At 39.9% G+C, this 14,474-nt stretch overlaps 1 protein-coding gene across 2 annotated transcripts in view; it reads left to right on the top strand.

Annotated features, from left to right (window-relative positions):
• The window catches only part of LOC113265863 (ferritin light chain-like), a 67,304-nt gene extending 57,697 nt beyond the window's left edge, over positions 1-9,607 (top strand). The window contains exon 3 of one of the 2 annotated variants that reach the window (XM_044389364.3): positions 8,188-9,607. In XM_044389364.3, coding sequence (XP_044245299.2) covers positions 8,188-8,597 — 410 coding nt within the window. In that variant the 3' untranslated portion in view covers positions 8,598-9,607. Of the gene's footprint in view, positions 1-7,873 lie in introns of those variants that run through there. The other variant, XM_044389363.3, reaches the window with a different exon arrangement.
• The last annotated feature ends 4,867 nt before the right edge of the window (positions 9,608-14,474 follow it).

The raw sequence follows: 14,474 nt of genomic DNA, 5'->3' as shown, positions 1-14,474 counted from the left end.
GCCAGGCGCATTTCGGTGGAGAAGGGGAGTCTTAGGTTAGTGGAAAGGTGGAATGAACTTATTTTATATTCTTTTGGAAGTTAGAACCAGAATGAAAGGATCAGACTTATTGTGAGACAGAGCTGCCATAAGAGATTTGAGAGGATGGAGAGGGAAAAGGAGTGAAGGCAGCTGATATTTATTTAGCAGCTACTACGTGTCAGAGGTTGTATTAAATTCCTTGTATTCTCTTACCGAATCTTCACAGTAATCTTAAGAGGTAGATAATATTACCGGTATTTTATAGCTAAAGGGAGTAAGACTCAGAGAGGTTACGTAACTTGCCCAAAGTTGCGTAGCCATTAAGTAGAAGAGTCTCCCCCACTCCCAGTTATGATAACCAAAAATGTCTCCGGACATTGCCAAATGTCTTCTGGGGAACAAAATCAGCCCTAGTTGAGAAGCACTGTTTGTTTGAGGTGCCCATGGGAAGCACAGGGAGGGTAGGTTTCGCGAGGTGGACGTGCTGGGCTAGGCTGTGGACAAGTTTCTCAGTGCACTTCAGAGTTTTGTGGGGGTTGCAGGTGGAATGAGGAGGAGGCTATGTGTGTGTGCATGTGCGTGTGTGTGTGTGTGTTGTAGGAGAGAAAAATGATAAACTCTTTCTGTTTTACTACTGTCCCTGGTGTCAAGCTGTCCCTTGTCTACAGTAGATGAACAGCTCAGAACTAAATTGTACCCCTTACCGTTCCTTTTTTAAAAATGACAAGCACACAGAGACCATTTTGCTGTTTGTATAACATCAGTTTTCAGGTGAGTTCGGTTTGGATAACAGGTTCTTAGGCAGCCATTTCACAGCCTGACAGTTTCTGGGTTGTTAGGGATGTTTTCACTTTTAAGTACGTCTGTGCAGCTATTAAACAAATAAATATGTGATTCCAATAGAGGGAGTGCTGTCAGTTCCAGAAGAGAGGCTGATAAAACATGCAAATGCTTTCTTAGCTGGAGATTTGGGTCTGCTTTGGCCTTGAATATGTGGCCCCTGAAGGGGAAATGAGACCCCTGAAAAGAGTTCCAGATTTTCAGTGATGGCAAAAGAGATTTCAGTTGTAGACTCCAAAACCCCTGTATTTCCTGTAAGTGGAAGTAACAAAGAGATACACGTATGGGTTAATACCTATGATAATGTCTTCATTTCATCGGTTGTATTCATGGTAAAAATTTACTAAATGAGTTTTCTTGTTTCCACTGTACCTTCCAAGGTCAAGTAGGGAAGCAAGCTGGTGGTGGATACTATACAGGCCCTGCCCAAATCCTGTCGGATCCCTTTTACCAGTATGCTCAGCACCCAGTTCCGGCATGCTTTTCTGCTAATGACTAGCACCTGTGACCTTTGGCTTTCCCTTGGGCTACTGGAGTTGCCTCATCTGTACAACAACTATGGGAATTTATATTTCCCTGGGGACGCCCATAGCCAATGGACAGGACTATGAAAATCCAGTTTCCTTGAAATAAACACTGGTTGTAATTTATACTCCTGAGGTAAACCTTGAGATTATTAGCAAGCTCAGACTTTCCCTGAAATTGCAGTCTTGCTCCTTGGCTTCCTTTCTTTCTCTGTGCTGCTTTCCCCACCCTCTTTTGGTCTCCCCCTGGGAAGCACTTTCCCAATAAATCACTTACACAGGAATCTTCATTGCAAGGTCTGCTTCTGGGGAATCTGACCCAAGGCATAAGCATACCAAAGTCTACATTCGAGTGGGAGAGCAGATAAATTTATTATTCACATGGGATGTTCCATAATCTTACCCTCTCCTATAAAGTCAGTGTTCACTAGATGTTTCTTGCTATAGTGGATGATAATCTTGGGCTGGAGAAATGAGAAAACAAATAGACCTCTGCCACCAAGGCACTGCTTCCCTTGCTTCCACAGCCAAGAAAGCCACAGAGGACCTCAGGAGGTGTTGTTGAATCTCACTTACTCAAGGGAAGTAAGGGAAGCTGGTTTTGCTCATGTTTTAAATAAATTAGATCTTTGGCACCCAAGGCTATGCCTCGGTGCTTTCATCCTTGAAAGGAAATTGCCATTGAGAATAGTGATTCAGCCAAACAGGTTGGTGGTGAGGATACTTGGATCAAAAACCTATTGGGTTTTAATCAGGAAAGAATGCTGTATTTTGTCAAATGCTTTTTCTGCATCAATTGAAAGGATCATATGGTTCTTGACTCTTTTCTTGTTGATGTGATCTGTCACACTGATCAATCTGCAAATGTTGAACCACCCTTGCATCCCAGGGATGAATCCCACTTGGTCATGATGGATAATCCCTTTTAATGTACTGTTGGATCCTATTAGCTAGGATCATGTTGAGAATTTTGGCGTCCATATTCATCAGGGATATTGGTCTGTAATTCTCCTTTTTGATGGGGTCTTTGCCTGGTTTGGTGATCAAGGTAATACTGGCCTCATAGAATGAGTTTGGTAGTTTTCCTTCTGTTCCTATTTTTGAAACAGCTTCAGGAGAATAGGTATTATTTCTTCTTTGAATGTTTGGTAGAATTCCCTGGGGAATCCGTCAGGCCCTGGACTCTTGTTTTGGGGGAGGTTTTTGATCACTGCTTCAATCTCTTCATAATTAATCGGTCTGTTTAAAAAATCAATTTCTTCCTGTTTCAGTCTTGGTAGTTTATAGGTTTCCGGGAAGGCATCCATTTCTTCCAGGTTATTTAATTTATTGGCACATAGTTGTTGATAATAGCTTCTAATGGTTCTTTCTATTTCTTTGGTGTTGGTCGTGATCTCTCCCCTTTCATTTATAATTTTATTAATTTGCGTTCTTTCTCTATTCTTTAGAATAAGTCTGGCCAGTGGCTTATCAATCTTATTTATTCTTTCAAAGAACCAGCCCCTAGTTCTGTTGATCTGCTCTACTGTGCTCCTGGTTTCTAATTCATTGATCTCTGCTCTAATCTTGATCAACTGCCTTCTCGTGCTTGGGTTAGGCTTGTTCTTCTTCTTCTTTTTTTTTTTTTAATTTTTTTTATTATATTATGTTAGTCACCATACAGTACACCCCTGGTTTTTGATGTAAAGTTCGATGATTCATTGGTTGCGTATAACACCCAGTGCACCATGCAATACGTGCCCTCCTTACTACCCATCACCAGCCTATCCCATCCCCCACCCCCTCCCCTCTGAGGCCCTCAGTTTGTTTCTCATAGTCCATAGTCTCTCATGCGTCATTCCCCCTTCTTATTACCCCCCTTTCTTTATCCCTTTCTTCCCCTACCGATCTTCCTAGGCCTGTTCTTCTGTTCCATCTCTAGCTTCTTAAGGTGAGAATATAAAAACTGCATTTTAGATTTTTCTATTCTTTTGAGTGAGGCTTGCATGGCTATGTATTTTCCCCTTAGGACTGCCTTTGCAGTGTCCCATAGGTTTTGGACCGATGTGTTTTCATTCTCATTGGTTTCCATAAATTGCGTAAGCTCTTCTTTAATTCCCTGGTTCCTTTCCTGATTAAAACCCTTCAGAGTGTAGGGATAGAGGGTACATTCCCCAATTTCATAAAAACCATCTATGAAAAGCCTACAGCGGATATCATTCTCAATGGGGAAAAGCTGAAAGCCTTTCCCTTAAGATCAGGAACACGACAAGGATGCCCACTCTTGCCATTATTGTTCAACATAGTACTAGAAGTCATTGCAACAGCAATCAGACAACAAAAAGGAATAAAAGGTATTCAAATCAGCAAAAAAGAAGTCAAACTGTCTCTCTTCGCAGATGACATGATACTCTATGTGGAAAACCCAAAAAACTCCACCCCCAAAATACTAGACCTCATAGAACAATTCAGTAATGTGGCAGGATACAAAATCAATGCTCAGAAATCAGTTGCATTTCTATACACAAACAATAAGACTGAAGAAAGAGAAATTAGGGAATCAGTTCCATTTACAATAGCACCAAAAATCATACGATATCTCGGAATTAACTTAACCAGAGAGGTAAAGGATCTATATTATAGAAACTACAGATCATTGTTGAAAGACATTGAAGAAGACACACAAAAAGATGGAAAAACATTCCATGCTCATGGATCGGAAGAATAAACATAGTTAAAATGTCTATGCTACCCAGAGCAATCTACACTTTTAACACCATCCTGATCAAAATACTAATGACATTTTTCAGAGAGCTGGAACAAACAGCCCTTAAATTTGTGTGGAATCAGAAACGGCCCCGAATCGCCAAGGAATTGTTGAAAAGGAAAAACAAAGCTGGGGTTATCACGTTGCCGGATTTCAAGCTATACTACAAAGCTGTGATCACAAAGACAGCATGGTACTGGCACAAAAACAGACACATAGACCAATGGAACAGAATAGAGAACCCAGAAATGGACCCTCGGCTCTTTGGGCAACTAATCTTTGACAAAGCAGGAAAAAACATCCGGTGGAAAAAAGACAGTCTCTTCAATAAATGGTGCTGGGAAAATTGGACAGCTACATGCAAAAGAATGAAACTTGACCACTCTCTCACACCATACACAAAGATAAACTCCAAATGGATGAAAGACCTCGAGGTGAGACAGGAATCCATCAAAATCCTAGAGGAGAACATAGGCTGTAACCTCTCTGACATCAGCCACAGAAACTTCTTTCGTGATACATCTCCAAAGGCAAGAGAAACAAAAGAAAAAATGAACTTGTGGGAATTCATCAAGATAAAAAGTTTCTGCACAGTCAAGGAAACAGTCAAAAAAACTAAGAGGCAGTCCACGGAATGGGAGAAGATATTTGCAAATGACACTACAGATAAAAGGCTGGTATCCAAGATCTATAAAGAACTTCTCAAACTCAATACACGAGAAACAAATAATCAAATCAAAAAATGGGCAGAAGATATAAAAAGACATTTTTCCAATGAAGCCATACAAATGGCTAACAGACACATGAAAAAATGTTCAAAATCATTAGCCATCAGGGAAATGCAGATCAAAACCACATTGAGATACCACCTTACGCCAGTTAGAATGGCAAAAATGGACAAGCAGGAAACAACAAATGTTGGAGAGGATGTGGAGAAAGGGAATCCCTCTTACACTGTTGGTGGGAATGCAAGTTGGTACAACCACTTTGGAAAACAGTGTGGGGGGTCCCTCAAAAAGTGAAAAATAGAGCTACCCTATGACCCAGCCATTGCACTACTGGGTATTTACCCCAAAGATGCAGACGTAGTGAGGAGAAGGGCCATATGCACCCCAATGTTCATAGCAGCATTGTCCACAATAGCTAAATCGTGGAAGGAGCCGAGACGCCCTTCAACAGATGAATGGATAAAGAAGATGTCATCCATATATACAATGGAATATTACTCAGACGTCAGAAAGAACGATTACCCAACATTTGCAACAACATGGACGGGACTGGAGGAGATTGTGCTAAGTGAAATAAGTCAAGCAGAGAAAGGCAATTATCATATGGTTTCACGCATTTATGGAACATAAGAAATAGGGAGATCGGTAGGAGAAGGAAGGGAAGAATGAAGGGGGTGTAAATAGAAGGGGGAATGAAGCATGAGAGACTGTGGACTCTGGGAAACAAACTGAGGGCTTCAGAGGGGAGGAGGGTGGGGTATTGGGCTAGGCCGGTGATGGGTATTAAGGAGGGCACATATTGCGTGGAGCACTGGGTGTTATATGCAAACAATGAATCATGGAACACTACATCAAAAACTAATGATGTACTGTATGGTGACTAACATAGCATAATAAAAAATTTTAATAAAAACCTATTGGGATATGTTGGCTAATTGAACTTAAAAAAAAAAAACCTATTGGGATATGAATCTGATAGTAGGGTTTGAGAGGATCCCCACAATTTTACTGCAAAATTCATTGATGATACAGCACTATTTTTTAGTGTTTTCTACTTGTTTGGCAGTGTTTTCTCATGCATTATATCATTTAGTCCTTGTGATATATGTGTGAGATAATAATAGTTCCATTTTACAGGCAAGAAAGCTGAGGCTGAAAGAGCGTATGCTACTTGCCTAAGGTCACACTCATAGGAAGTGGCAAAGCTGGGAGTTGAGCCCACATTGGTCTGATTCTGCCAGTTATGTGCTTAACCACCTATCAGAGTACAGTTCCAACATTGACTCTCTTCTCTCTAAAGTGGTGAGGGAAAGATTTGTTAACATTTCACAAGGCAGAAAACTATCTCATCTGAGAAGGTGTATATAGGCATTTTTCTTTTCTGAGAAGAATAAATAAATGTATAGGAAATTGAAATATATTCAATGAGCCTGACATGCTGTAATACAGATCATATGTTATATAGTGAAGTTTTCTCTAAGCTTCGCGTTTTGTCATTACAAGGTCAGTATGATGATTAATGGTTTATGCACAAGGTAGAAAATGAACATTTTCTTTGCAATCATTTGGAGGGTATTCCATCTTGTATAATTTCTTTCCTATTTGAGTAAGTGCTAGGATTGTTCCTGGGTTTGAATTTTTGTTTTTCCGCCTCCTCTTCACCCCCAGCCTCTTTTTTGCCCTAGAACCAAGGCCAGAAAGGCTGCAGAACTATCGCTGTTTTACCCAGTTCCCTCCAGGATTGAAAAATGTGCTCTTCCTGAATTCTAACAGTTTTTGGAAACCTCAAATGCAACATGAGAACACTTTTGGACAACAACCCTTCCATGAAAAAAATTTACAATATATCCTGTGTGTAGATACAGGATATGTGCTCATATTTTAGCTTACACAGTGAACAGAGACTGCAGAACTCTTTTTGAAATTTTAAGATGTCAGTTTCCAGCAACATAGGAATAAAATTTGGAAGTAGCTGCAAAAGAATGAATTTTTATATTCACGTAGATGTGGGTCCAAGGTTTAGAGCAAAACTCCCCTCTCTGGGTTCAAATATTGTTTATCCTGAATAGAATATGCCTTCCTGTTTGATAGAAAACACATGAAAGTGTTCTAATTGTGAAACAGCCCCAGGCAAGTGGTATTTAGGAAAATAAAATGCTAAGCTTGAAATCACAAACCTGGAAAAGACCCTATGAGAACATCTAGTTCTACCCTCATCTTCCAACTGAGAATAGCTACCTCAGCCTGTATGGGTTATTTTTTATTTTGGTTGGATTCATAAGTCTACATTTTCATCTTTAGTGCCCTTTCACATGACATGTTTCAGTTAATGGTGGAGTACCTGGGTAATCACAAGAAGCTACCAGTACCCAACAAAACACCTGGCACATAAACAGTATTCAGTAGAACTTCTATTAGAAGGAATGAATGCATCAACACATGAAAAACATGAAGGCTGAATAGAAAATTTAATGGGATTCTTACTGTGTGATAAATAAAGTGGAAATGAATTATGTCCAAACCCAATGTCTTGCAAGCTCTCTCCATTTCTCATTCCGTAGTGTGGATTTTGACCTTCTTAATAAGTAAGATGACCATGTAATGTATATTCCAAACAAGGACCCTTTTGAGTGTGAAAGGGGGCACTATTTATTTTATTTATTTATTAGGGTACGGTATTAATAATTACACCAGGACAAAAAGACTGCTCTGGGCAAACTGGAACTAACAGTCACCCTCAATGAGGGATTAAGAACAGGAAACAATATATTCCCATACACTCTAAAATAAGAAACAAGGGAGTTTTAAATCACAAATGAAGAAATGAAGATCGGAGGTATTTCACTACCAATATTTAACATTCTTACCATGGACATTCTTACCTCATCTTGGAATTATGGTAAGAATTGGGGCAAAATGAGATAAAGACTTGTTTCTAATAATTAAGAAAGAAATAAGAATTAAATTCTTATCAAAAGCTAGCGTCAGAGTGTACCCAGCAGCCCCCTAGAACTGTCTCTTGGATCGAACAGACTGGGTCCTCCCACCCCTTGCCCACCTCCTCCTATCCCTGCCAACCTCTCACCACCCTCCAGCCCCTCCCCTTCCATTTGCAACTTCCGGTGGAATCATCTTGGCTATCCCAGACTTCCGATTTCCAGGACCTGCAAACGCCATATTTTGTGCTTAGCTCCACGTTGCAAACCAACCATGAGCGCCGAGCTCCGCCAGAATTATTCCGCCAAGGTGGAGGCTGCACTCCAGCGCCTGGTAAACCTGCATCTGCGGGCCTCCTACACCTACCTCTCTCTGCGCTTTTATTTTGAAGGTAACGATGTCGCTCTGAAGGGCATGGGCCACTTCTTCCAAAAGTTGGCTGAGGAGAAGCATGAGGGTGCCCAGCGCTTCTTGAAGATGCAAAACCAGTGGAGCGGCTGCCCCCAGCTCCAGGATGCGCAGAAACTACCGGAAGATGAGTGGCTTAGCAGCGTGGATGCTATGGAAGCCGCGATGGCCATGGAGAAGAACCTGAACCAGGCCCTTCTGGATCTGCATGCCCTGGGTTCTGCCAACACAGATCCTCGTCTCTGTGACTTTCTGGAGAGCCATTTCCTAGAAGAGGAGATGAAACTCATCAAGAAGATGGGTGACCACCTGACCAACCTCCGCAGGCTGGCTGGCCCCCAGGCCGGGCTGAGCGAGTATCTCCTCGAAAGGCTTACCCCGAAGCATGACTAGGAGACTCCGGTGCCCAGCAGTCTTTGAGGAACCTGTCTGCATTCCACTGGTGTCGGGATTTCTGCTTGAGCCTCTTTCTCCAGCCAGGAGGCAACTTTTTAACCACGATGAAACACTTGTCCAAGCTGTGAGATCAAATGGAAACAAAAAAGGTTCTTTTTGCAGAGAGGGGAAAAAAAGCTAGGCTTGGCTGGGGTGGGGGAGATATGCAGAATAGGATGAAGGATTCGTAGTATGTTTAATTCTCTAGACTTTCTAAAGAAATTGTTCCTAATTTTTGTGAATTGCCTGTGTACATTGAGGATCTGATACACTATGTTTTCTCTGTCAAGAAAAATGAACTTAACCTATTCATAAAATGCATACAGTTTTAGAGGTTTTAGAATTTCTCTGAAGCCATTCTTGGTACTGGACTAAACTATTGTTTTAAAATTTACCTTTAGTTTTGCCTAGCAGAGGAGAGAGCTGAGTACCTTGACCACATCATATTGTGCCCACCGCCAACCCTCAAACTCATGATAAAATCGATTTTCCTGGTTTTTAAGTTGCTGTGATGCCATCTGCTATATTGAATATAATAAGAAAAAGCCCTGCAGAATTCATCTTTGTGTCTCCAGTTAGGTTGCTACTGAGAACACTGATTATTACATCATACACTGACCTCTTTATGAAGCCTCTCAAGAGAAATTTCTTTCTGGTCTTAGTATTAGGAATAAGAGTTCTTCACTTGGGTAATTGGTTTGTTTTTGTTTTATGGACACTGTAAATGATGTAACTAATTAAGTTTCCTTGTCTGACTGCCTGTGAGAAAGCTTAGAGCCAAATATGTGGTCCACCCAGAGTAAATGAGTAGGATTGTATAAGCATTTTTACACAAGCTTCATTTCTGATTGTGCTGTTACTAATTTCTTGGTGTATGTTATGGATCCTTTTAAGCCACCTTAAACCCTTTCTAGAACAAGTTTGTGTATAAATAGATAAATAAACTTTAAATATTGCTGATTAAAAAATGGCTCTGCAGTTCATTTCAGAGAAAAGAAAAGATAACTTTAAGGAAGCACTAAGAGAGCCAGAGTGATTAGAATGGAGGTGGGTCAGATGGAGGTTAAATTCCAGAAGCCAAAAGAAGGAGAAGCAGTAAAATGTAGCATTCTTTTAAAAACATGCTTCATTTTTCTGGTGAGTTCTTTTCTACTAAATCCATACATTTGTGTCCCACAGATAGGAATCTAATAATTATGTATTATTTTCCTTGCACTTTGCAAAACTGGAGTTGTAACTTGTTCTCAAACCACAGAAGTTGAAAAAAATCAATTCTTTTCCTACAGCACCTTTCCTTCCTGGAGCAGGAAGACCTAAGGCATACTATCATTTATTTTATCTTACAAGGGTCAGAGGCATAGGAAGAATATTTTACAGATTGGGACAGTTGTTTTGCTCAGTTAAGGAGAAAACCTTATCTTCCTGTTTTCATGCAAAGTCTTTTGATAATAAAAAAAGAATATGCTGGAAAAGATATTCCTAGAGAAAGGAATTCTGCCTATTTACTGGTAGTTGGCAGTAAGAGATATAAGGAAGTAGTTAGCAATTTTCAGATTTGAATTAAAACTTGGGTCTCTGTACTTAAAACATGTACTTAAAATCAAAACTATTTTCAAATTAGCAATCAAAATAAACACATAAATCAGAATGAGAAAAAAAATCACCTAATATTGTGAGATCAATTGAAAGACTATAATGTAAGGTCGATTATTTAGGAAGAAAGATGCAAACATTTATTTCCAAATGATGACATTATATTTGTCATTACCTATTAGTGTCTTTTAATGTCAAGAATGAGGCCATAGGGGCGCCTGGGTGGCTCAGTCGTTAAGCGTCTGCCTTTGACTCGGGGCGTGATCCCGGCGTTCTGGGATCGAGCCCCACATCAGGCTCTTCTGCTATGAGCCTGCTTCTTCCTCTCCCACTCCCCCTGCTTGTGTTCCCTCTCTCGCTGGCTGTCTCTATCTCTGTCGAATAAATAAATAAAATCTTTAAAAAAAAAAAAAGAATGAGGCCATAGGAGAAAGCTTTATAAAGTCTCCCAAATAGACTGAAATATTCCTTGGTCATCACATAATTGCTGGAAAATAGTGACTTGTGGGGAAGACTATAAATGATTCAAAGACATATGGACAACATATTAGTTTGGCTTTTTAAAATGACCTAAGGTTCTTGGCAAGTTTATTTGTGGAAAAATGGGGAGTTGATGACATTAAAACTCTAGAGATTAATTTGGAAACAGGTCCCACAGTGATTTCCTTTATGGCTAACCACTGTGTGTGTGTGTGTGTGTGTGTGTGTGTGTGTGCGCGTGTGTGCACGCGCATACTTGCACAGAGAGTTATAATAAATGATTCCTATAGGCTATGATGAAATTCCTTATACTTGGGGGTGTGGGTGGCTCCGTCGGTTAAGCGTCTGCCTTTGGCTCGGGTCATGATCCCAACAGGGAGTTTGTTTCTCCCTCTCCCTCTGTCCTTCCCCTCCCCCCAACCCTTCTCGTGCCCTCTCTCTCTCTCAAATAAATAAACAGAATCTTAAAAAAAAAAAAAAAGAAGTAGTAGTATGAGGCCTAGGAGATAAAGGTCTCCTGCAAATGGCTGCAGGCACTGTCTGCCAGAGCCAAAGTGTTCAGTTTCTTGTCCCAGTATTTGCAGTTTTCACGTAGCTCCCCTTCCCTGGAAGGCCCTTCATACCCCTCTTCACCAAATCAAACTCAGTCTACCTTTCAGCCTTGTTTAAATCTGCTTTGTTCTGTGAGCTCTTTCCTGATGAACCTGATCCACTCATCTGGCAAGGATTCATCTTCTCTTAGTTGTCTTGTGATACCCACTAGATTCTAGGCACGTTGGGATCTGAAATACAGGTAGGATGGTGGTTGAGTAATGGGCTCTGGGCCAGCCTGCCTGTGTTCCAATCTTGCCTCTGCTCTGAGGTATCATGGTCTAGTCTCTTCACCTTTCTTGGTCCCAGCTTCCTCATCTGACAAACCGGACAGGACTATAATAAGGATAATACTATCCAACTCATAGATTTTAGGGAGGATTAAATAGGAGGAACCATATAAAATCTCTATGATGTGGCTCAGCACATGCTAAATGCACAATAATTATTAGCTATCTTTATCAACTGACTTTGTATACCAGCAGAGCTTCATAAAGAGCTATGGCAGTAACATCTCAAAATAAGTTTGCTTCTCAGTTTTAGAAAAATAGACAACTGTAGATTCTAGAATCTTCCTTAATGATCATTCCTCCCTCTAAAATAGGCCCTATGTGTAGAAGTAAAATGCAGGAATTTTCTCATTTTTTGGATGTGATGTTCAGTGAGTAGGAGAGGGAAAAATGAAGGAGGACCATTCTCTCTTCAGCCAAATAAGTGAAGCCACCTTATTTAGGACCTGGGATTAATTGTTTTAATTACCACACTGCTAAAAGCAGGCATGACAGCATTTTAACCTTTCTCTCAGGAAGGACAAGCCACACAAAGGGGTCATTTCAGAGCTGAAACTAATTAGCTGCTGGCTGCTACACTTTGCATAGTTTCCAATTCTTGGGAGTCTTCTCTGCCCACTCTTCACCCACACATCCTCCTCCTGCCACTCCATGGTAGCCTTGGATATTCAGCATGAGGGAGCAGACACTGAATAGGCACAGTCAAAACTTCAGGCATCACTGAGGCCTTGAACTTCTCCTTTATTGTAGGGCCCGTTTAAAGCTCTAGTTTTGGGGGAACTGTGCAGTTGACTGTTTCTCTCCAGAGGGATGTATACTCTTAAAGGGTTGGGCTAAAAATGCTACTTATTTAGAAGAGGGAAACGTTTTTACTACATTCATGTCATGTTTTTTATCTCCCTAAGCCATTTATCCACCTTGATGAATAATTTACTCCTCACAATAATAATGAAGCAGGCACTAGTACATGGGGAATTTGGGAGGGGGCCACACAGTAGGAAAGAGTTTTGAATTAATATAAGGTTTCAGCTACGTATAAATTCTTCAGGAAGCAGACATCCTCTTCAGGATGTTAGCAATTCTGATGGCTAAATTAGGGATCATAAGAGAAAGCAGAGAGAAGTCTGCATTTCACCAGGAGACCTCAGAGGTCCCCCGCCTGCATAAGGTGTCCAAAGTGTGGGAGATGTGGGTAGAGGAGACTGTACTGGGATTTAAAATCAAGCACATACTCCTGCTAAAAATTCACACCCTGAGTCTAATAATGAGAGAACATCAGACAGATCTGAATTGAGGGGCATTCTACAAAACAACTTGCCTGTAATTCTCAAAAGCGTGAAGGTCAAGAAAGGCAGAGAAATACTGAGGAATTGTCCCAGGTTAAAGAACTAAAAAGCATAACAACTAAATGTATGATTCTGCATTGGATCTGTGTAGGGAAAAAGAAACAATGAAGGACATTAAGACAATTTATAAAATTTAATTCAATAATGGTATTATATCAACATTTAATTTCCTGATTTGGGTAATTGCATGGTAGTTACATAGCAGAATGTTTTTCCTTTTAGAAAACACACACTATAAAGTATTTAGGGGTGGCTGGGTCCAATTTCTCCAACTTGCATAGAGTTAAGAAAAACAATTGGTGAGTCTGTAAGTTTGAAATTGTATCTAAATAAGAAGTTGTCTCACAAAAGTCAATTACAGATAATTTAGACCTGTAACTACTGCATCTGGCATAGTACCTAAGTTATACTAAATGCTCAAAAGTAATGTGTTGAATAAATATGTAACAGCTTTCAAATGACCCTGTGAACTTAGATTTCTAGTCACAGGGCTTCACAAACAATTTAACTACCAGAAAATTCCAAATTTGTTTTTTCTTCCTGAATATAAATTATATACTTACATATTTCTTATCTAACCCTTATCCCCAAAAAGGGTGTCAACAGTTTTTTTTTTTTTTTTTAAAGAGAATGGCCAGAACAGGGAGGCAAGGAAAAGGAAATCCTATTATTTTATCACTACACAAGTGATAGTGCTGCTGGATTGAGTATTTTAATTTTTCAGATCTTATGGTTTTATATGTTCAAAGGAGAATCTGTTCTACTTGCTTTTCTGGTGAAAAAATTCTTTGTTTCAGCTATTGTATGCCTTTAGTACTATGCAGAACTTCAGGATTTTAAAACTCCTGTCAACCTGAAAGGCCACAGAGCAGGCTGAAAGATTCAGTTGGACTTTCATTTTTATTTCCTTCTTTTCAATTCTCATTCCACACTTGTGAATACTATCAGCACCTTTCTTTCGAGCCTTCCTTTCCACTTGTCATCACAAAGAGCATACCCTGATGTTCAAAACTTCCCTGACGTTTATAACTAGACCTCAGTATTATTACAAGCTCGTCAAATGATGTTCACAGCCAGGCCATTTTGTTCTGTTGGACATAAACAATCTCACAGAATACCAAACTCAGATAAAGTTACTCAGCAATCGTGATAAAATGAAACAAAACCAGGAGGTCATTTCATAATTTTGTCTAAGCACAGACAAAATCAGTGACCATACCTTTACAAAATACTCAATCATAGCATCGCCCATGCTTTCTGACAGCATTTAGTCTAGAGCAAATCTCTGCTTCTTTTGTCCCTCCCCAAATCATCTATGAAGAGCCCAAATCTTATCATAGTCTCTTTCAAACACACTCTTATTGAGATACCCCAAAGTCCCTCATGATATGTGTTCTCTTTTTGCAATGAGTAAAATTCCAATTTGTTTAACTACAGGCGTGTTTTTTATTTTGATTTTTTTTTTAAATTATTGTTTATAGTTGATATACAATGCCATATTTGTTTCAGGTACACTAGTGATTCAATAATTCTAT

This window comes from Ursus arctos, chromosome X (assembly GCF_023065955.2).
Source record: "Ursus arctos isolate Adak ecotype North America chromosome X, UrsArc2.0, whole genome shotgun sequence".
Lineage (NCBI taxonomy): Eukaryota > Metazoa > Chordata > Mammalia > Carnivora > Ursidae > Ursus > Ursus arctos.
Note: the sequence above shows the minus strand (reverse complement) of the source record. Positions and strands in the feature narration are given on the sequence as shown.